At 41.5% G+C, this 22,677-nt stretch overlaps 1 protein-coding gene across 2 annotated transcripts in view; it reads right to left on the reverse strand.

Annotated features, from left to right (window-relative positions):
- The window catches only part of kdrl (kinase insert domain receptor like), a 509,442-nt gene that overhangs the window by 374,158 nt on the left and 112,607 nt on the right, over window positions 1-22,677 (reverse strand). For both annotated transcript variants that reach the window (XR_013497644.1, XM_078211338.1), the window contains exons 12-18: window positions 21,250-21,358; window positions 15,258-15,566; window positions 11,424-11,570; window positions 6,596-6,727; window positions 5,537-5,643; window positions 2,053-2,188; window positions 778-882 (exon numbers count right to left, since the gene is read on the reverse strand). Coding sequence is in view for 1 of the 2 variants with exons in the window: in XM_078211338.1 (XP_078067464.1) it covers window positions 778-882; window positions 2,053-2,188; window positions 5,537-5,643; window positions 6,596-6,727; window positions 11,424-11,570; window positions 15,258-15,566; window positions 21,250-21,358 (1,045 nt within the window). In the remaining variant the exon portion in view is untranslated. The remainder of the gene's footprint in view (window positions 1-777; window positions 883-2,052; window positions 2,189-5,536; window positions 5,644-6,595; window positions 6,728-11,423; window positions 11,571-15,257; window positions 15,567-21,249; window positions 21,359-22,677) is intronic.

Raw genomic sequence — 22,677 nt, forward strand, 5'->3', positions numbered from 1 at the left:
GCCAATTTTGTCCTTTAAAGTGATCACTGCATATGAATCTCATAGTGCTCCAACTTCCTGATGTGCTGATGTCTCCTATGCATAAACAAGCTGCAGACACACAGCAGTCTCATAGAATCCCTACAGTGCACATGGAGGCCATTCGGCCCATCGAGTTTGCACCGACCACAATCCCATCCAGGCTTTATTCCCATAACCCCACATATTTACCCTGCTAATCCCCCTGACACTAAGGGGCAATTTAGCATGGCCAATCAAACTAACCTGCACATCTTTGGACTGTGGGAGGAAACCGGAGCACCCAGAGGAAACCCATACAAACACGGGGAGAATGTGCAAACTGCAAACTCAGACAGTGACTCAAGGCCGGAATTGAACCCAGGTCTCCAGTGCTGTGAGGCTGTAGCGCTAACCACTGTGCCACTGCGCTGTCCCGTCTCATGTGCCGCTGGCTAAATTCCACAGAAAAATCCCTGCTCGTTGTCTCCATAAATATTGTAATTGATTTCTGCCTAATTCCAAGGTGCAGGACAAAATTCCTATTGATATGCCCCCCAAAACTTTGGCTGGATGGGGTTTTGCCTTTTGATTTCCCCAGCTCCAAATTCTGCATCAATGAATTGCTCACTTGAGAAGGATCTAGTGAGAGACTGGAAGCTGCATCAGCACAACTCCCCCCTCTATTGTAGCTGGACGCACAGTACTTTATAGGCAGCTGACTTTAATAACTGCTATATCTCCATGAAATCCATATTTATTGAGGGTGCAGAAAAGTACCTTTCAGCATTTTTACAGCCACTGTTTTACAGGTTGAAGATTTATCAATGCCGAAAGCAGATGCCTCCACCACTTTGCCGAATGCACCAAGTCCCAGAGTTTTGCCTGTGCATTAGATAAAGAGAAACAGGTTCAGTTTACAATGTTTTTTTAAAAATCAGCCTCTCCAACCTTTAACAGTAGACAGATGGAATTCAATGTGAAAAATCTAGCAATATGAAGCGAACTCTGCAACAATAATTTCCTAAAATTGATTAGAGAGCTAATAGTTCATCACTTGATCTAAACAACAAAGTATACACATTGCTTTTCTTGACTGAACATAGAGTAAAAGCCCTAGCAATGAGGTGAACATTTGGGGTGGCTTTTCCTCTGAACAGTCTTGGGGAGGTTGGCCATTTTGAAGGCCATACCTCATAGGTCTCAGGACAGTGAACCATGGTCAGACATTGAGCAGACTGGGGCAGCCATTGCCTATAGGCTGGAAGAAGGTAGGCCTGGTGTACAGTGGACCCGAGTTTGATTCTGGCTTTGGGTGGCTGTGTGGAGTTTGCCTGTTCTCCACCAACCCCCTCCCCCCCACCACCCGTGTCTGTGTGGGTTTAGGAGGGTTAGTGGGGTCATGAGGAGAGGGCAGGACGTGGGCCTAGTTAAGATGCTCTGTCGGAGAGTCAGTGCAGACTCGATGGGTCGAATGGCCTCCTTCTGCACTGAAGGGATTGTATGATTTGTATGACAATATAGTCAGAATGGGCACAATGCACACACAAACCAATGAAATGGAAATAGCAATCAGGGTCCTAAGTATTGGTAGGATTTTTCTCCCTCTCCACAGTGTGTTTTGCAGTGGCGGAAGGTGACGTGCCGCTTGCTGGCGTGGAGATCGTATGGTCCTGCGGGATTTCCCATTGCACTCCTTGCTGCTGGGAAACGTGTGGTGGGGGCCACCATTGGTGGGCCCATAAGATCCCGCTGTATATATTTTGTTCAAGTAACACAATTGGCAGACAGCGGTTTAAGTTTATAATGAGCTCTGCTCATAAGGTCACGAGACTTTGCAGGTCTGTGTATTAAATTGGCCCTAGATAGGGTATTTTTTGATTGAGAAATCCAGATAAAGAACAAATGTGCCTTCAGGACAATATCAATCTTCAAAACAATAGGAGAGAAGATGTCAAAACAAAGGAAAGTATGCTCCCAAGATTAACTCATGCCTTTTGTTACATTATTATGTGTTTTAAAACATCCTAACCGTAAGTTTGCTGCTGTTCTTACCAAGTCTCAGTCTGTCCCTGGGAAATTCCCATTTACTGCTATCATATGGGAGATGCTCACACTGCTCATCCAATGGCATTTCATCTGGATCCATTATGATTGACAGATATCCAGCTTTAACATCCACAGAACTTGGCTGCAAAAATATTATAGGTCATTGTCAGTTCACACACATGCAGCTCCTTCACCTGTTCCTGTGTAATTACTGCCCGAATAGCTCTGTTGACTGTTTGGTGAGCAAAAACACCATTCAGTCTAGTAGTGAGCCATACAGTTCTGGAGCATCCCAGGTTGAAACTCTGTCCTGTGTTGAGTTAGTTACTCTAAGCCCAGGCTCTTGGTGTTATCACCACAATAGGCAAAAGCATACCTGCGCTCTTAAAAAAAAATTAGCCAGGCGTTCCTGCCCTGGATTAGTGAATCTCACTGGAAATTTGTACACCTCTGTGTTTGAATGCTACTTTTGCACATAGTTGAGCAGGTTGTCAGCATCAGCCGAAATAGATTTTCTATTGATTTTAATGCAGAACTGAAGGAGACAGGGGCAGAAAGAGGAAATGTCTTTTTCTGCTGCAAGTAATGGATTATGTGATTTTTCTACATATATAATGGTTTGGTATATTCTAATAGCATTCAAATTGCAGGTAGATATCACCTGTTGTGTTTTACTGTATTTGCAAAGCTGAACATCACAAATTCTTCAAGGTTGAGGAGTATTGGTGAGTGGTTGGGGTGGGGCCCGGGGGGGGCGTTGCTGTTTAAAATTCAAATAGTTTGTACCATCCATTGCCATGTGTGATTTCTTTAAAAATTCCTTCATTTATTTTCTCATGGCAGTACAAGGGATGCTGGTGGTGTTCTGCTGTGGCAGACTGAACTGCAATCGACCTGCCTCTTCCAGACCACGTGTGGTTCTGGTAGAAGCCAATGGGCCAACCAAAAATATTTGACTGACTGAGCCTAGTAAACCTGTAAAGATTGTACGCCGGAACTCTACCATCTCGGCCGCCATCGGAGTAGGTGAGGGTCCGACAGCGGAAATCTCCGAGTAAGGCCGTAAAATTCTGCCCGTGGTGTTTTCCAGGTCAGACCTGTGAGAAATGAATCCAGTTCCAGCAAAGCACGACTAGGGGAATTTCACAGTAACTTTATTGCAATGTTAATATCAGCCTTACTTGTGACTAATAAATAAATAGAATACGAGAGTCATTATTTAGGATTAGATATCAAGAGTGAGCATTTAAATACAGCCCCAAAGGATCCCTGCCACTAAAGAAAGAACTTACATTTACATAACACCTGTCACAACCTCAGGATGTTCTTTATCACCAATTAAGCACCTTTGAAGTGTGGTCACTGCAATAATGATGGAAACCAGGCAACCAGTTGTGGCAATGTCCCACAAGGAGCAAGTAAATGATAAGAACAAAGACCTGTTTTAGGTGTTGTTTGAGGGGTAAATGTTGGCTGGATGCTCGGGAGAAATCCTCTTTTCTTCCTCAAATAGTTTCACAGGACCTTTCACATCCAATTTAAAAAATAGACATTTAAAGTCTCATTTGAAAGATGGTTTCCCCTAAAGTGGAGTATCAGCCAAGATTACATGCTCAAGTCTCCAGAGAATGTCTTGAATGCATGATCCTCTGATTTAGGGGTGAATGTTACCATTCAACTATGGCTAACACCTGGATTTAAACCATGGCACCAAATTCTCCAAATGGGGAGAAAACTAACAGCAAAAGTGAAAACATTATTATCTCCATTTGCTCTAGAAGTATATTGTAGAGAATACTGGTCGGGGCTTAACGCTTGATTAACAAATTAATGATGTACGTAATGGCCCTGGCAAAATTTCAGGTGTTGGTAAACTGGAAACTCTGAATGGAAGTGGATACTGAAGTCATTCAGCTTGAAGCAGTGAGGTGCCATAAATTTGCATGTTTGTTCTTCATCTGACATTTTAGAATAGAATTAAATAGAATCCCTACAGTGCAGAAGGAGACGATTTGGCCCATCGAGTCTGTACCGACCACAATCCCACCCAGGCCCTATTCCCGTAACTCCACACATTAACCTGCTAATCTCCCTGACACTAGAGTCAATTTATCATGGCCAAATCAACCTAACTCTCACACCTTTGGACTGTGGGAGGAAACCGGAGCTCCCGGAGGAAACCCACGCAGACACAGGGAGAACGCGCAGGCTCTGCACAGACAGTGACCTGAGGCCAAAATTGAATCCAGGTCCCAGGACACTGTCCACAATCTCCAGGACAGTGCTGTGTGCAACCCTGGAGAAAAATCATCGGGGCATTAGAAAAGATTTTTGTTCCATTTTCCTTTGACTATTTCCCTTTACCAGACACAAAAATGGGAGGGAAAAGAGACTGTTTGGCTAACAGCCAGACATTTTCTGATTGGGTAATGAGTCTTTTTTTGCTTTCCAACTGGCATAGGAAAGTAGTGCAAGTGCATCATAAGGATGGATGTGAAGGCCAACTAATGACTAAAGCATAGGCTAACTCATGTATTGAAATCTCCAGGGATAAACTTAATTGTAGTTGGCAAACCTATTTTCAATGCAAGATGGAACTGATTGCACCACACTGGGAGTGCTTAGAGAAAAATCCTTCACTTCTTGTTGCTGGCTGTTCTGTCAATGTATGCTGTAAATGGGAAATTATAGATACCACTGGACAACATTAGTGAACCGCTGTGCCACAGGTAGTCAGTCGGCCCAGAATTTTCTAACAATGCCTTAAGTCCTTGATCTTGTCCAGTGCCACCAGGGGACACACAGGCAGACAGGAGAAGCAGACAATGAGCTATCTGGCATCCTGTTCGATGCAATGCCAGTGTGGACGACTTGTATTAAATCTGCTTCACTTGAGTTCAGACTTGAAGCTTTTTAACACATCCAGGTGGCTAACCTGCGCACACTCTGGATTCTTCGTGTACAGATCTGCCTAATATTCAGTCTAGCTTAGTTGACTGCACTAATTGGACAGTAGACATAAATTACATTTTTAGCCAATTAACTCCCACATTGTGCAAGTAATGGACATCAAGACGCAGAGTGGCATTATCTGCCCTTCTTGTTAAAGGTTAACAGGTGAAAATATATTTTTAAAAAGAAAAACTCCTGTTTCAGTTGGGTGGTACCAAATTAAATTTAAGAGTAGATGTCACCATCCCCCAGTATTTTGTTTACCCATTGCCAAGGTCTCCTAGATAATGTAACAGTAGAATATGAAAACATCATTCCATGGAAAACCACCCACACAAAACCTTACAAAACAAATACTGTCATAGTGTCAGTAAATGGGCAGGACCTAAGCCAAGATGAATAACAAATAAGTTATAGTCCCAGCGAAAGGCTGTGAGGCAGCAGTGTTCACCATTGTTCCACCGTGCCGCCCCTTTTGAACCTTTGTTTCATGATGCGACATAAATTTAGCAACCAGAAAGATCATTTATAACCTCACCTTCTTGAGCTTGCGGATAAAAAGTGTGAGTAAAAGCCAGAATAGTGTAGCTGCGACCCCAGTACAGACCAGAATAATCAGTTCCAGGTTGGACTTTTCCTCAGACCCTAAAAAAGAGAAAGAATGAAAAGACGTCATTAAAAAATTGTCATTGTTCATGGAAAAAGTTTTAATATGCCCTGGAGTTGAATTTATTTACTGTGACAGGTACCACTCACCACTGGTGGGATGGGGAACTTACAGTATTTCATGGGACAAAACTGGAATCGACCTGTTTCAGTGATAGCTTTTGACCTTTTGAATGTGCAAGCACGTGGAACTTTAATACGTAACTATTAAATCTTGTTAAGCCATTATTTAAATTTGCCACAGTAATAGCCAACTCAATGTGCAACAAAGGCACTAAAATAAAATTACTAACAGAAATATTTATGCATGCAAAGACTGCAAAGATAGGCAGTGCTAAATATGGGTCATTTGTTAATGGTGATTGAACAGATCAAATTCCTTACTGATTACATAAGATCCTGAAATTGATACTCTGGTATCAATTTCTGTGATATTGGCCATCTGTAAATGAAATTCAGAGGCACGGTGGTATAATGTTAGCACTGCTGCCTCACAGCATCAGGGACTCAGGTTCAATTCCGGCCTTGGGTGATTGTCTGTGCGGAGTCTGCACGTTCTCCCTGTGTTTGCGTGAGTTTCCTCCGGGTACTCCCGGTTTCCTCCCACAGTCCAAAGATGTGCAGGTTAGGTGAATTGGCCATGGTAAATTGCCCCTTAGTGTCTGAAGATGTGTAGGTTAGGGGGATTAGTGGGGTAAATACATGGGTTCCGGGGATGGGGCCTGGGTAAGATGTTCTATCAGAGAGTCAGTGCAGATTTCATGGGCCAAATAGCCTCCTCCTGCACTGTAGGGTTTCTATGGAAACAGTGGTTGTGGCCATACTATAGAAAAAGTGTTGCAGACATGCTAGGAGAAGAACATTTCACTGTTATCATCCACTACCCACAATTTCTCTCAAAATGAGGCAGACAATTCTTGCAGATCCATACCTAGAACAGCTATGTATGCGGAGGTTTCCACAGTTCCCTTCTCATTGGTGGCCTTACATTTATATTCTCCTTCATCGTCAAATCTGACTCTTTCAATGGTTAAAGTTTTGTTTCCCGCTTCCAGTAAAATGCCTGGGTTTAGGAAAGAAATCACATTGTTGGGTATTAATATTTGAGGAGGCTTTTGCCACAATACTTCTTCCAAAGTTGTAAGTAAACAGTCAAGAATACAATCTTTGTTCCATTTTCAATTTTTGTTTCCATGGCTATTTCTGCTACAAATAAAAGTTAAGTTAGGATCATAGAATGATTCTAAATTGTAAAGAAATAATGATCAAATTCTATGCACCTACTGAAATATAATCGCTATTCATTACCTCATCTTGATGGGTCAAGCTACAAAGTTTCCCAAGAGGTTTTACCTTTAATTTCTAAGACTTGAATCTGGAAATTACTGAGTGCTAGATTAGGGTAACAGCACATCATGGGCAATTTTTAACACTCCCCCATGATTTGAAGGCAGCGGTCTCATAAAATGTCATGTGTGGCCTGTATACCACTGAACCATCTCAACGGACCTGTCTCCCATTTTTCGGAGAGAGGTGGAGGCATTGGTTTCAGCCTATTGGGGATCTTAAGTGGCCAATTAATGGCCACTAAAGAATCTCATCCCAACCCTGCCGCAATATTACCTGTGGTAGGGAAAGGCCCACACCAGGTGGGGAGATGGCAGCTTTAACTGAGCAGGCTGGTATTGGGCCAAGGAAGTCCTTCTTTAGGATGCCCCTGTGTCCGTCGGAGGCACCTCCAAAAAAGGTCATTCTCCCCTTTTAACCCACCCCACTGGCTCTAAAACCCAACCACCCTCCTTCATCCTCCACCCGCTGATACCCTGGCATTATCTTCAGCGACTCATGTGGTCCAGTTGTGGCCACCACTCACTCCTGGTCAATCAGATTGGCTGGCAACTCTCTAAGGTAGGACTTTGCCCTCAGTTGGGGCAAAGCTTCAACTTTAGGCAATTAACGCTTGTTGACGTTCAATGGCTGTAGGGCAGCGGGAGTATGGGGATGGATTCCTCATTGACCCTTCAGGGAGCTGGGCAGGAAACTCCAGCATCTGAAACACTCTGCTCAATGCCTGTTTTTAACAGAAGTAAGAATCCATTTATTTTAAATAGGTTCGTGCTTCCATAGTTCACAATCTTGTTGCTCTGTTGAACCATGAGCTGAGCATCCAATGTCATATTCTCTGCTTCACAAAAAAACAATCAACATGAATAAAGTTCTCACCTTTGTGTTAAAATTCATCCATAACTTGCCCAGTCCACCTCCATAAGCCTCTCCAACACCAAAGGAGGCTGCCCCACGTTGCCCAATGCCGGACTGCACCAAACCTCTGTTCTTTTGACTCCAGCATCTTGTACTCCTCCCATTCCTCTCACCCCTCTATTGGCAGCTGTGCTTTCAGGTGCCGAGGTCCCTCTCTCAGGATTGCCTCTTTAGGCCATCCTGCCCTTTCACCTTGCTCTCCTTTAGAATCCCCCTAAATACCGCCACTTTTATCATTTCCTTCTATCTCCCAAAGCTTGACATCCCTATTATTCCCCTACACCTCTGTGAAACATTTTCATGCTTTAATGGAACAATATAAATTAAAATGACAGATACAGGGACACTAAACGAATGTATTACACTTGTATGCTTTTATTAACAGCAATCATTTCGAGACTGGAGCCTATGATGTTTCAGTCAAGTGTTTAAGTTTATGTTTATTTATTAGTGTGGACTTACATAAACGCTGCAATGAAGTTACTGTGAAAATCCCCTAGTCGCCACACTCTGGCGCCAGTTTGGGTACACTGAGGGAGAATTTAGCATGGCCAATGCACCTAACCAGGACATCTTTCGGACTGTGGGAGGAAACCGGAGCACCTGGAGGAAACCCACACAGACACAGGGAGAATGTGCAGACTCCACACAGACAGTGACCCAAGCTGGGAATCGAACCCGGGTCCCTGGCGCTGTGAGGCAGCAGTGCGAACCACCACGTGTGTCAATGGATAGTTGCAGTCCAGAACTATCTTAGATCAGTATTATCTTCTCAATCTATGCCTTTTTTCCAATCAGAATTCTGCATTTGGCTCCTTTTCTGATAATCATGTCTGCGGATACACTTTCTGATGTCGTCCTGAAATGATTGTTATTTATATGTTAACTTTGGCAGTGAGTATGAGACTATGAGGGAACAGCACGATCAGTTCTGATCCTATTCTCACCTGATGTCTGCATTTCCTCTACATGGAATAGCAATCGCTGGAGAATAATCAGGGGTGGGAATCTAATGTCTTTCATACTCTGCTAACATGTTTTAGGCTCAAAGATGTCAAATGGCCACATAGATGGGGCAACAAGTGCATGAATACAAGTACAATCCATTCATTTAGTATCGCTGTATCTGTCTTTGGATTGGCCATGCTAAATTGCTCCTTAGTGTCCCAAGATATATAGGTTTGGAGGATCAGTGGGATAAATACATGGGGTTACAGGGTTAGGGTCAGGATAGGATGCTCCATTGGAGAGTTGTACAGAATGGATGGGCTGAATGGCCTCCTTCTGCACTGTCGGGATTCCTTGATTCTATGTGGAACAGCACCTCAACAAAGGTCACCAACCTCAGGAGAAAAGCAGAAGAAGAAATATCCGAAAAGACAGGAGAATGTGGAAATCCACTTTTTAAATCTACATGTTAAATCCTCAGGCAGACAAGATATTTCTTGGCAAAGTTGACAGCACTTGATACTCTGGTAAGACAATTAAATAACCGTGACTCTATATGCATGCATCTGATTTTATTTTCATGCAATGATGTAAGAAGCTCCTTTTTTTTCTATCATGATTTATTGCGCGGTGGAGGTTGTAAAACACTTTCATGACATCTTATTAAGGTGCTATATAAAAGGAATTTATATAAGGGAAAACACGCAGAGCTGAGGTGAATGTGTAAACCAAACTGTGTCTGTGATTCAAATGTTTTTATACTCTTCATTAATAATGTCTTCAAATATTTTTTTTAAAAAAAAATTCTTAGAAGAGGACAAAATCCCAGCATGATTTAAACAATACTCAGTATTAATGGGATATATTTCCACCCTCCCTCCATTCCCTTTGCTTTACACTTCTCCTCTCCCGAATGCACTGGTTCATGCTGTGTGGCACTTCCATGGTTACAAATTTTTTAAATGTTTGACAGAGTGAGTGTCAGCAATTTAATTTACACAATCTAACTATTATAGATAATCCTAGTTCTCACCTCCAAACCTGCACAGTATCTAGCCATTAGGCACAGGTACTCTTCCTCTCTAACCCAGGGTTGCTGAGGGAACTTATTGCACCAGACATACTCTCCTCTATCTTCTTCCGCCGGGAAAAAGATACAGAAGTCTGAGATCACGTACCAGCTGACTGAAGAACAGCTTCTTCCCTGCTGCCAACAGACTTTTGAATGGGCATACCTTGTATTAAGTTTATATTCCTCTGCACCCTGGCTGTGACTGCATCCTCCCCTTTCCTTCTCACCTATGTACTCTATGAACAGTATGTTTTGTCTGTATAGCATGCAAGAAACAATACTTTTCACCATATCTCAATACATGTGACAATAATAAATACAATTAAATCAAAAAAACTCTGGCTGAAATCAAGTAACCTGGTATATTGAGGAATTAATCTGAGATTTAGCACTTGGTTGGCCTTGGTATCACATAACATTTTGATTTACAAAAGCTAATTGTATCTGTTTTCAGGCGACCACAGTTAAATCCTGTCTATATATTGCACTCCTTATTTTATGGTTGCCTCCAAACCTGGTTAAGGTACAAGCTAAAAGACATAAAACTTGGCACAAAGGTATAACTTATGTACTTGATACGATTTATTTTGAGAGTAAGATGTGCGTGTTTTGTCATTGACTTGGTAAACATGTTCGTAGAACTGATACTCATAGTACGTGCACCAATTCACCCTCAGGATTTTGTCGTACGGAAGATAGATAAATAAAAAAAGTGCAGATGAAAATTTAAATGAAAAAAAATCAAAAATTGGAAATGAATAAAAATTGATTGATGGGAGTAAGTTGATCAAAGACAAATTGCTGGGAATGAGAGAACATTTTCTGAGTCTCTCTGAATTTTTGTGCACATTGAAAGAATGATACAGGCAGAATGTGATATCTCTTGAAGTGCCATCGAAATTGTGCAAAAATACCATGAATAATACTTGCATTACTACAGCATCTTTCAGATCAAAGCATTTCAAAGCACTCAGTGCAATGTGCGATGCAGTGACTATTGTTACGTAGACAGATGGGAATGTTTGTCAAAGTTCATGGTGAACGTGACTTTAGAATATAAACCATCACCAAAAAGGCAACTGTCTGAACTATAAACCCTTCAGAGATCTGCCAAGAAACATTGTCTATATGTTCCACATGTGACAGGGCAGTTATTCTCTTGACAGCTGCCCCATAGGCCTCAAATACCATTTCCAGATGGACATAAGATGGAGCTGATAAAATTGTCAACAGCTAACACTGTTTAAAGATACAAAAAAATGTGTCTTTAAAGAACATCAGTTTTGCAATCTCCGTTCATTACTGTGGAGTATTATTTTTTAATTGAGAAATCCAGGTGAAGCATCAAGACCAGTGATTGAGAAAATGACCAAAAGTCAGAGAGACCAGAATCATTCAAACAAAGTAGCATGCCCATCTACTATCCTCATCATCTTGTTCAGAAAAAAAAAGAAATAGTAAATATCATATACTGCACCTGAAGCTGGGAGAATCTGTTGCTCATTTTTGTACCAGGTAATTCTGGGAGGGGGTCGCCCACTGACACTGCAGTTCAGGCTCATAGTACTGCTGCTGTTGACATCCATGCTTGTCAGATTCTTCTGTAGAACTGGGATGGTCTTAACTGCAACGAAATACACATGTTTTTCTATTTATTCGTTTTGGCTTTTTTTCTATTTTTCTTCTCCTGAAAGTAATGATTTCAATGTGATCTTCAAGACTGAGTTTGATTGCAAGAGGAGATGAAAATGGAGCTATTCCCCTATAATGGGACCTGAGATTTTGTCTCTTCCGGGAGACATGGTTACAAGGGGGAGGGGGAGTGGATGGGAGGAAGTGTTTATTCACAAAGTTCTTAGTATTATGAGTCTGGTGCTGCTTTGATGGACTACGTGGCCTTTTCCTGCCCATCCTGTTTGTATGTTTGCATGATTTCTGTCAGGTATGGTTTTGCGGTTCCATAAGGCTGCTTTCCAAATGTGGGTCTAGTCAGGGAGTCCGTCAAAATATTGAACCAGGGAGGACATCATAATTCTGAATTGTGTTCCACATTGGCACACCATTCAGTTAGAGTATTTGAATAGAGATTAGGAATAGGAACATGAACTGATCAGGTCTAGGAGCATCTGCGGAGAGAGAAACAGAGTTAATGTTTTCAGTCTGTATAAATCTTCTTCAGGATTGAAGAAGAGTCATATTGGACTCAAAATGTTAGCTGTGTTTCTCTCTCCACGGATGCTGCCAGACCTGCTGAGACTTTCCAGCGTTTTCTGTTTTTATTTCAGATTTCCAGCAGTATTCTGTTTTTGTTAACTGGAGCTTATCGTTCCCTTCCTTCGCTTGGAAAGGAAGAACAGTGTCAATTGTTACATCTCCACAGGTTCGTTCTAAGATCTGGCATGCATATTGTAATTTGTACAATTTTTTTTTGTTATAATTGAATGCTGACTTTCTGACCCACACTTTTGTCAAGAGCAGCTCCTCACGGTACTTGTACGGCGGAATCATCTCGATCATTTTAAACATTAGGAGATGAGGTTTATACAAGACAAAGCAATAAGGATGGAACAATTAATGATCACTGAGTAAACAAATTGCTTTTGACAATGCTGGCGGAAAACCATCTGCGCAATGAGATAAACAGACTGATATATTTATGAAGAGCATACTATTACTGGAAGTAAGTGGAAATTTATCTCCCTCCACTTTTCACATTTCCAATCTGTGCAATGCAAGATGTAATGGGTGGATTTTGGGTGGCGTTATACTCAGGAAGAATACATGGAAGAACAGCAGTTTTCAAAATAATAAGTGTTTATATTTCTTCTTTTGTCTTGATTTAATGGTTTAGTCAATGGAGGACTGGGATCAGTGGAGGGCCAGTTAATTTGGAGGAACAATAAAACATAGTGTGGGCTGTAAAGATGCTTTGTGCTTTATTGCACAAAATAAAGTAAAATAAAACTGCAAGCCTGTGGTGAACACAAGCAGATCCCAAACGGGACAATACAATAATGGACCAACTCCAGGGCCTGCGTTATAAAGGGCTCGGTATATGAGCTCCACCTGGTAAGGTCATTATCAATTACCAGGGAGCTTGTATTCTACAGGTCCTACAGATTGGTCAATCAGTGACTCTCTATGTATGTTCTGGGGTTATCACAGAGGGAAAAGGGCAATATAGTGAAGTGGAACTAACTGGATTACTCTTTGAAAGAGCTGGCAAGGACTTAATGGGCTGAAGGGCTTGCTTCCGTTGTGCTATTCCAAAGGATTGTCGCAACAGTTAAACAGCTTCATGTTTAGATTCGACTGACGCCAGCCTTTATTTAAACAACTTCACATTCTCAAGTTTCTATGTTTAAAATCTGACAAAATCTGATCCACATTATTAATTACATAGCTCTGCATTAGAAACTTAGTGATATAACCACTACACTGCAATGCCCTCAACGCATACTGCATTGGGAAACTAATGATAACTTTATGAATGTGTAACATAGCTGGTGTGAAGACACAAACTTAAGGTCATTTGATATTTTGTCACAAGAATTCACTCTCCACTTTTGCTGCTACTTTTGCATTATGTGGTCAGAAAGTTAAAAGAATCGTGTTGACAACAAACTGCAGTATACCTGGTCCATTAAACATAACTTTCCAGCTATACTGGATTAACAGTATCAGTAATGTTGGAGATCTTCTTCTTAGGATATTGTGGGATGATTTGATAGAGGCAGGCAGCCTGGTGACAAAGTGATTAGCACTGCTGCCTCACAGCGCCAGGGGTCCGGGATCGATTCCCGGCTTGGGTCACTATCTGTGTGGAGTTTGCACATTCTCCCCATGTCTGCATGGGTTTCCTCCAGGTGTTCTGGTTTCCTTCCACAGTCCAAAGATGTGCGGGTTAGGTGGATTGGCCATGCTAAATTGCCCCTTAGTGTCAGGGGGATTAGCTAGGGTAAATGCATAGGGTTATGGGGATAGAGCCTGGGTGGGATTGTGGTCGGTGCAGACTCGATGGGCCAAATGGTCTCCTTCTGCACTATAGGATTCTATGATGCTAGGTGGCTAAAATGATGAAGGGTAGATAGAAACAGACTGAGGGATCTGAAACAAGAGGACATAGATCTAAGGTGAAATGATTTAGATCAGAGAACAGTTCAGGCTTCTGAGATTGTGGAATACATTTAGAGTTAAAGAACAAAGCTGAGACCGTGGCTGAAAAGTTCTTTTGAGCTGCTTCCACACTGCTGGACGTGCGGCAGGAACTCTAAATGGATAATTCTCTCCACAATTCCAGTAAAGTTATGCCACAGAGTTGGAGCAACTCCAAGGAAATTCCCAGCCTGTGTTAGCATTTAAAGATCATTTATTTACAAAGATAATTAAAGAAGGGAGGAATAATAGATTTAGAAACTTGAGTGGGCACGTGGCATTCAGAAAGTATCCATGTAAAGGATAATCTGGAACTGGTTATGCTGAATGTCCTGTTTACATGTGCAATCCCTACATAATCCTATGGAACACTTTAATGACCTTTTGGTCAGTTATGCTAACATACTAATGGTATAATCTATTTCAACTATGCTATTCCATTTCCCCTTAAACTAAAGTCTCAAAATATTTTAGCTGTCATGCTATCTGCAACTTAGTTTCCTTTTTGAACTTTTGATAATATAGACAGTTATGGTAACTGAATGGTACAGTTATGGTAACTGAACGGTGCAGTTAGAAGCTATCCTTTCATTCCAGGTTTTGAAACCAGCCCACACTATGGGTGATATTTAATCTAGCTGACAGGAGCTTTGCGCACAGGCTGAAGAGCCAGTGAGAGCCCTGTGTCACCTCCTTTGGGGAGGACCCACCATATTCGGTGCCAATCAGGCATTTAAGTGGCCAGCATTGGGTCTTAGCTGGGATCAAGAATTGGAGCGGGCGAGGGGCAGCAATGGAAATGTCCGTTGACCTTGTGTGGGATTTTCCGTCTCAGATCGAGCAAGGCAATGAAATCCCACCCTATGACTCAAGTGGGGCTTCTGGATTGTGATAATGTTCAGAAACCATGACTATTTTCTCCTTCTCCTGCACTAAAGGAACTCATGTAAATTATGGGCTCTCAACCTCTGACAGCTGGGATTGGCTAACTCAAGACAGGCCACGGATCAAACTGAGGATCTTCTTGAATGTTATGGTACAGCCTATAGGTTGGCATAGTAAGCAATTAATCCAGCGGGGCAGATCTAAAATTTTCTTAATTGGGCCAAAATAGAAACAATCGAAATGGCTAAATTTCTTGTGGGGACTCACTTACGTTTTATGTAGACCATAGTGCGTTTCTCGTACTGTTCCTTGGAAGTCTTGTTCATCACTCTGCACTTGTAAATGCCGGTGTTCCTTTCTGTCACATTCCTGATACTGAGAAACAAACTGTTGGAGTAGTTTCCATAAACTGTCTGAGTGGAACTGTTCAGATTAACCTCAGCTGATTTCACCGAGGACTGGTAATACCAGGCCAATTCATTCATGTAGTACTTCGTGATTACACAGGTGAGATTAAGGTCATCTCCCTCAGTTCGAGATTCGTTGACACTTGCCTTGAGATGCAAGACATCTGGCTGATCTAATCCAAAACAGACAAAGGCAGTAAACAAAAGTGACATATCAAATCCATCGGCCTTTTTGTAAAACATCTTCAGTGATTCTTAACAAGAGATAGAATTCTCAACATAATGCCGGTTTAAAAAAAAAGATTCACGTAAAAAAAGCCATTCAATGGAACTACAGTATAATTTAGGCCCAAGTCTATCAAAAGTCTGATGCACTTGTCCATTTGCCAGGAATTTTATATAAATAATTAATTTTTTCAAAAATATAATGGTCGAATTTCACTTCCGTATCCCTTTTTAAAACACAATTATAAAACATTATTATTAATATTAGCTTCCTTTTCATTTCTGTTTCCGTTGATTATAAAATATTTTTGGTTGTAACACTGAATGTTCATGAACAAAGATTTGTTTGAAGTGATTTAAATATCAAGTTCTAATCTGTTCTAATCCTGAAAGCCAGCTGGTGAACGATAATACTGGAACCAATCTTTACTCATGCTTACATTTATATACAGAGTGAAATATTACAAGCATACATCTCCTAACTTTACCAAAGCACAGTTTCAATAAGTGTCTTTCTGGATAAGTTTAAGTGAGACTTGTGTAGAAAGTGAATTTATCTATCACTCGAAGATGCAGGAGGAATATTCTAACACTTCCATAGATGGAAATTCATGCTTCAGAATACTAATACCATCATTCCACAATCAACCAAGGGCAATCAGTTCATTTGCAACAATTCCGAATGTAGTTTAAGTTCTGGAAACATCGTTGACTGCAAGCTTATAGACTTTATTAAAAAAGACTGGCTACTTAACGCTATTAATTTAAAGAATTCCTTTTGGGCTGAATTTTTCCATCCTACCTGCCATGGGAATCACAACAGGTGGGACAGGACCATGCAAAGGTCTGTTGACCTTGGGCGTGATTTTCCGGTCTTGGGGCGCGCGCAGCTGGAAAATCCCACCCTTTGAGTCTAATACTAAATAATTACAAAAAGTACATCAATCTCAAATACTTTGCAACAGTATGTTTTTAATCAGGAATCAGGTAATGCTGAATTACTTTGATGTAACTGAGCTGATGTAACATCTAATATTTATTGGATAAAATAATTTGTTGGCCAATTATTTGTATAATCAGGTCTGAACTTTCATGATGGGGAGTGACTCTGGCTTTGAAATGTGAAAGCTGAAGTGTTCAGATTTGACCTGGTAAGAGCAGGTCCTTACTTTGTGGATTCTTTGAACTGTTGTGGTACCCCTTTGGATCTGGTCCCGGGACACATTTGGAGAAGATAAGGTGCCCTTTGGAATTGTTAAAAGTAGGCATCAACATGCATAAATGCATTACTGTCCAGTTCATTGGGATTACTAACAGAACTGTCAAAGGGACCTGTCAAAGGGACCTGTCAAAGAGACCTGTCAAAGGGACCTGTCAAGGTGAGCTGTCAAGTCATTTAAATGTCCTGTCCTTTAAATCTTAAAAAAATTGAGTGTTAAAAAAAATTGCTTGACATGTTAGTGTGTCTGTTGACATAAGCTTGAGGGCTTCCGTTACTGGACTACTGCTGCATGACTGACTTCACAACCATCCATTATCACATTATCGTGCCTGACATTTCACAGTTTGACTGGTCGAAGTAATTATAAATTCTTTGAAGTAGGGCTATGAGTTCCAATGCTTGGCCATAAGAGATTGTGCACTTGCATGAAATGGCTGTTGTTTTAAGGCTTTATTTAGTTGATAGAATGTAAATATAGTAAAAAGTTTTTATGAATGAGTTTTTTTGTCAATAAAGTGAAGACTGAAGTAGACACTTTATTTCATTGAACTTCATTTTATCTCATCTCTGCTTGGGTTTTGAGGGTATGAGGGGTTATAGGGTGGGTACATGGGCATAAATTGGTATGGAAGGTATGAAGGGTTATGGGGTGGGTACAGGGCATGAGGTAGCATGGATGGGGCATGGGTAGTTTGTGGGGTGTGAAAGGTGAGGGCTGGAAGGATGTTTCATGCTTTATTGTTTATTTTTAATTTTGGACACAGTGCCAGATAACCAAGGTCAACCCTCCTCCACACCTGGAAATCTCCTGAATTCTTTGGGTGTTGCCCACCCCAATTTCCAATCCGGCCCACCTCCCTGGACTGAAAACCTGATGTCCAGGCAGCCATTTTGAAAGAGTGAATTTGCAGAGCTGGGAATTCTCCCATTCTGCGTACCTGACACGGGAGAAAATATCTGGGTATAGCGTCCACAGGGGCCAAACCACAAGCAATAGGTATTTTTTGACAATAATTGGGAGAAAACTGATGGAAAATAGTAATTAGTACCAGAAACTTCAAGGTCGGCTAGTAAAATGTAACAGAAAAGTGGATGAAGAAATGGGTTAGAAATTATCCTTTCACCTTTGGAGTCTGGGTTCCAATTCAAACTAGTCTCAAGACAACTTTCCAATTCAAACTAGTCTAGTCGCCACAAGATAAAAATGCAGCTTCCTTGATAATTGCAGCTACTTTGGCAATTTCACTCAAGTAAGTTTAAAAAATGCCTACTTTAGGAAATGGAAAAATATTATACTGATGCAATCGGAGGTGTTTTATTGACGGGATGGAATAGATGGAGTTTCATCTAACCTTGCTGCAACAGAGAGAAATCTCTAAGAATCTTAGTGCAGCCTTCTTTTAATAGGGAATAAACTGGCTTTACTATGAGTTTCTTTACCATTGAAAGGGAATGAATTGAGATAACAGTAAATATGGTCTGTTACAGTTCACCCATAGGGTTCGATTTTCCAGCTGCACCTGCCCCAAGACTGGAAGATCCCACCCGACGTCAACAGATTTTTGCCAGGTCTGTGTCCTGCCTGCTATGATTCCCGTGGCAGGCAGGATGGGAAAATTCTGCTCAGAGAGTCCAAGTTGCTGTGCATATTGTCGCCTGGAGCCACAGACGGTGATGGTAGAGACTCCAACATTTTTTCCATCACATGGCTGACCAGGAATCTCTCCTGCTCTTATCACCTGCCACTGATGTGTCTGGAATGATTTGCAGGTTGATCCTCAACCTGTTTGGCTGTGTTTCTGAACTCGCCCTCCTTGGTAATTTTTCCTGAGGTATCACTCAACCCAGAGCTTCTGGCTCAGAGGCAGAGATGCTCCTCACTGCATCTTGCAACAGCAAATATGCCTCATACCACTATTGTTGTGGGAAAATAGAATTATTTTTCAACTCAACATTTACTCAATTGCAATATTTGGGAATAACATCGCCAGTGATAGACAGCCCAAAGTAATAATTAAGAATATATCTTCACATGCATAGACTGAATGTGGAAAATATTATTTATGCTCATTGCTGCACAGAATCATAGAATCCCTACAATGCAGAAGGAGGCCATTCAGTCCATTAAGTCTGCACCGACTCTCTGAGTGAGTATCTTACCCAGGCCCTTTCCCCCTGTCCTATCCCCGTAATCCTGCTCAGTTACCATGGCCAATCTCCCTAATCTACACATCTTTTGACACTAAGGGGCAATTTAGCATGGCCAATCCACCTAACTCACACATCTTTGGACTGTGGGAGGAAACTGGAGCACCCGGAGGAAACCCATGCAGACACAGGGAGAATGTGTAAACTCTACACAGGTCAACTAAGGCCAAAATTGAACCCGGATCTCTGCTGCTGTGAGGCAGCAGTGCTAACCACTTGTATTGTGTTTGTATTGAGATTTTCACAGTAATTTCATTGCAGTGTTAATGTAAGCCTACGTGTGATACTAATAAATCAACTTTGGAACATTGAGGCTCTAAAATTGTGCTTGAGAAACACACTTCCATCTAATTACTTATTATTTTTTCTTCAAACTTCTCTTACTAGTTTATGGAGAGATAATTTGGAACAGACAAAGAAAAGAAAAACTAAGTGAAAGTCTGTTTTGTGCATTATTTTTCTTTGCCAATTTTCTTTCCTTAGGTTACAACTTTTTTGAGGCTACAGCTTTGAAGGTGTTGTTAAAACATTGAGGCATGTGCAAAGATAGCTTATCTCATTATGCTGACAGCTGAGCCTGCTCCTACCTAGCCTTCATCTTCCAACATCAGTCACTGGATAATGATGAGCTGTGGGAACTTTGACTGATACTTTTCTCCTTCGCTGTCCCATGGTTCGCAATCCATTTGCAGCATCCCAACAGTTTCCCAGGTTAGTTCAGCTAACTCAACATTAAGCACTGAACCTACTGGTTTTGAATAGCTTCTTGTTGAAGGTGAGGGATTGTTGACGCTGTTTTTGGTAATGTGTGAATGAACACATACGCATTCATTTTAATGAGTATTCCTTTTCAGATCTGACCAAAATCTGAAGTTTAAGGTATCTCGAAATAACTCCCTAGAAAAATGCTGCCACTCATCATACAAAATAACAAATCTCAAACTGGCAACCTAAAGTAGATTTTCTCAATTGTGTCAGCTATTCTTGCTTTTTAAACACAGTAATATTCTTGAACAGCATCCAACAGGATAACAATGGTGCACATCAGCTGAGAAGGCAGTCCGTTATAGGTTTAAAAGGCTTATGTTGTAGAATTGTATAATAGGAAATCCCACAAACCCTGAAGACAGCTTTTATTCAATTGAAGAGATCATTTTGAGTGTTATTTTAAATATCTGAACAATACATGATAATTTAGATGGGAACAGACATAGGTGTGCACAGGATGTATGTGGGCAGGGTACCTATCAGAAAAGAACTTACTCCACCAGGATGAAATCCATGTTTCAATAGTGTGGAAAATATTGTGTGCATGAATGTGAGTAAAAAAAGTTGGGTGCCATGGGAGGTGGGTGGGGAGTTGGCATTGAGTTGGCATGAAGGGTGTGAGGGATCATAGTGGGAATGTGAGTGGTGAGGCGAGAGGGCCTAAAATCTTCTAAAACAACTGTGATCAAGCTCCCGAGAACCACATTCTAACCATTCTCTGGGAAAAGATCATCTTGACAAGGCAGTGAAAAGAATATTAGAAAATGAATGTACGTGCCAATAACTAGGGCGATTAAAAATGTTAAGACGTTATGTACAGGAAGCCTCCTCGCCCGCCCTTCTTGGCAAAACCCCCACAAGAGAAGTGTCCTGGCCAAATGTCTCTGTCCACTTGTCCTTTCACCCGGTAGTTGTAACATTTGTTTTCATCATTACGTGACCTGAATTAGCATTCTAACCAGCCAGCTTTGTTGTTCGCCTATTCTCGTGTCCTCCTGACATCTGCATCCAGGATCGGGAGGCCCAATTTCATCCCACGCTCACCCCCTACTCTGGAGTGAAAAGTCTCCCGGTTCGGGGCACTGTTTACTGAGGCTGCTCCAATAAGTTGGGTAGTTTCTCAGGAGCCACAACCCAGCCTTGTCACGCTGAGAAGTGATCGGCTCATTTTAAAACTTTTCAATCTGACTTTTGTGTATTGCCAGCAGTGCGAGAAAGTTGAGCCTGATTGATTCGTTCTGAAGGTTTCCAGCCCTGTCCTTCAACTGATCTGATTGTGGACAATGAAAAACCTCCAATCACGATGAACAAATTAGATTGCCTTCTCCTTTGTAAAATATAAACAAGCTGGCAAATGGATCGAGATATTGACAGTCAGTGTTAAATCTTTACTTCGATTATGCAAGCGCTCCTGATAGCAGACAGCTGCTTACCTGTAACAAAGAAGTTAATTCCTCTTTTGTCTGAAATACGTTCACTGGTAGCTATACAGTGATAAATCCCTGAGACCTTGGTTTCAGCCACAATCAGAGTGCTCACAGTCTGAAACAACAGAAAAGAGTTCCATGTATTAACTGAATACAGCGAACCTGCTCTTTAAAAAATAGATAAAATTGGCACCACATCTTTGGTTCAGGGAAGAAAATCACAGGGATCCCACAGAGATTGACATACTGTTGCAGGATCTTGTGGCTGTTTGGGGAATCACAGCACAGTATACAATTCACACCGATCAGATCTCTCTCCTTTATGTATAAGAAAGGTTCCTGTTTCAGATATTATCCAATGTCATGTGCTGGAGGTGTATGTATGTGGATTCTGGACAGGAACATAACTGGGCTAAGCTGCTATGCTCACTATGATCTGAAAGCCAGCCAGCAAACATTGACAAGGCTCGTATGTGAAGAATGGTCCCATCAGATTGAAAGTTTCCAAATATTACACTGCTTTTTAAGAAAGGAGAGAGAAAACATTAAATTACAGGCCAGTTATCCGAACATCAGTTGTGAAAATGCTGGACCTTATCATTAAGGAAGTCTTAGCAATACATTTACAGCATTGCATGATTGGAACAAGTCAACATGATTTTATGAAAAGGAGATCTTGTTTGACAAATTTATTAGAATTTTTTGAGAATGTAATTTGTAGGGTAGATAAAAGGGGAACAGTTGGTGTAGTATATCTGGATTTTCAAAAAGGCATTCAATAATATTCCACAAAAAATGTTTTTAGTCGGCAAGATTAAGGGCGAGATTTTCCAGCAATGCTTGCCCCAAGACCGGAAAGTCCCACCCAAGGTCAACAAACCTTTGCGTGGTCCGTTTGTGACTCCCCCCCCCCCCGCTATGATTCCCGTAGTGGGTGAGATGGAAAAATTCCGTCCAAGGGCTCACAAAGTTTGTGGTAATACGTTAGCATGGACAGAGGATTAGTTAATGGATAGAAAGAAGAGAGCAGGTACAAACAGTGAATAGTAGAGTGCCGTGAAGATCAGTCCTGGGCCTCAGCTATTGCCAAATATTTACAATATTAATGACTTAGGTGAAGAGACAGAGAATAATATATAATAATATAGGGGCGGCACGGTAGCACAGTGGTTAGCACTGCTGCTTCACAGCTCCAGGGTCCCGGGTTCGATTCCCGGCTCGGGTCACTGTCTGTGTGGAGTTTGCACATTCTCCTCGTGTCTGCGTGGGTTGCCTCCGGGTGCTCCGGTTTCCTCCCACAGTCCAAAGATGTGCAGGTTAGGTTGATTGGCCAGGTTAAAAATTGCCCCTTAGAGTCCTGAGATGCGTAGGTGAGAGGGATTAGCAAGTAAATAAGTGGGGGTAGGGTGGGATTGTGGTCGGTGCAGACTCGAT

This window comes from Mustelus asterias, chromosome 4 (assembly GCF_964213995.1).
Source record: "Mustelus asterias chromosome 4, sMusAst1.hap1.1, whole genome shotgun sequence".
Lineage (NCBI taxonomy): Eukaryota > Metazoa > Chordata > Chondrichthyes > Carcharhiniformes > Triakidae > Mustelus > Mustelus asterias.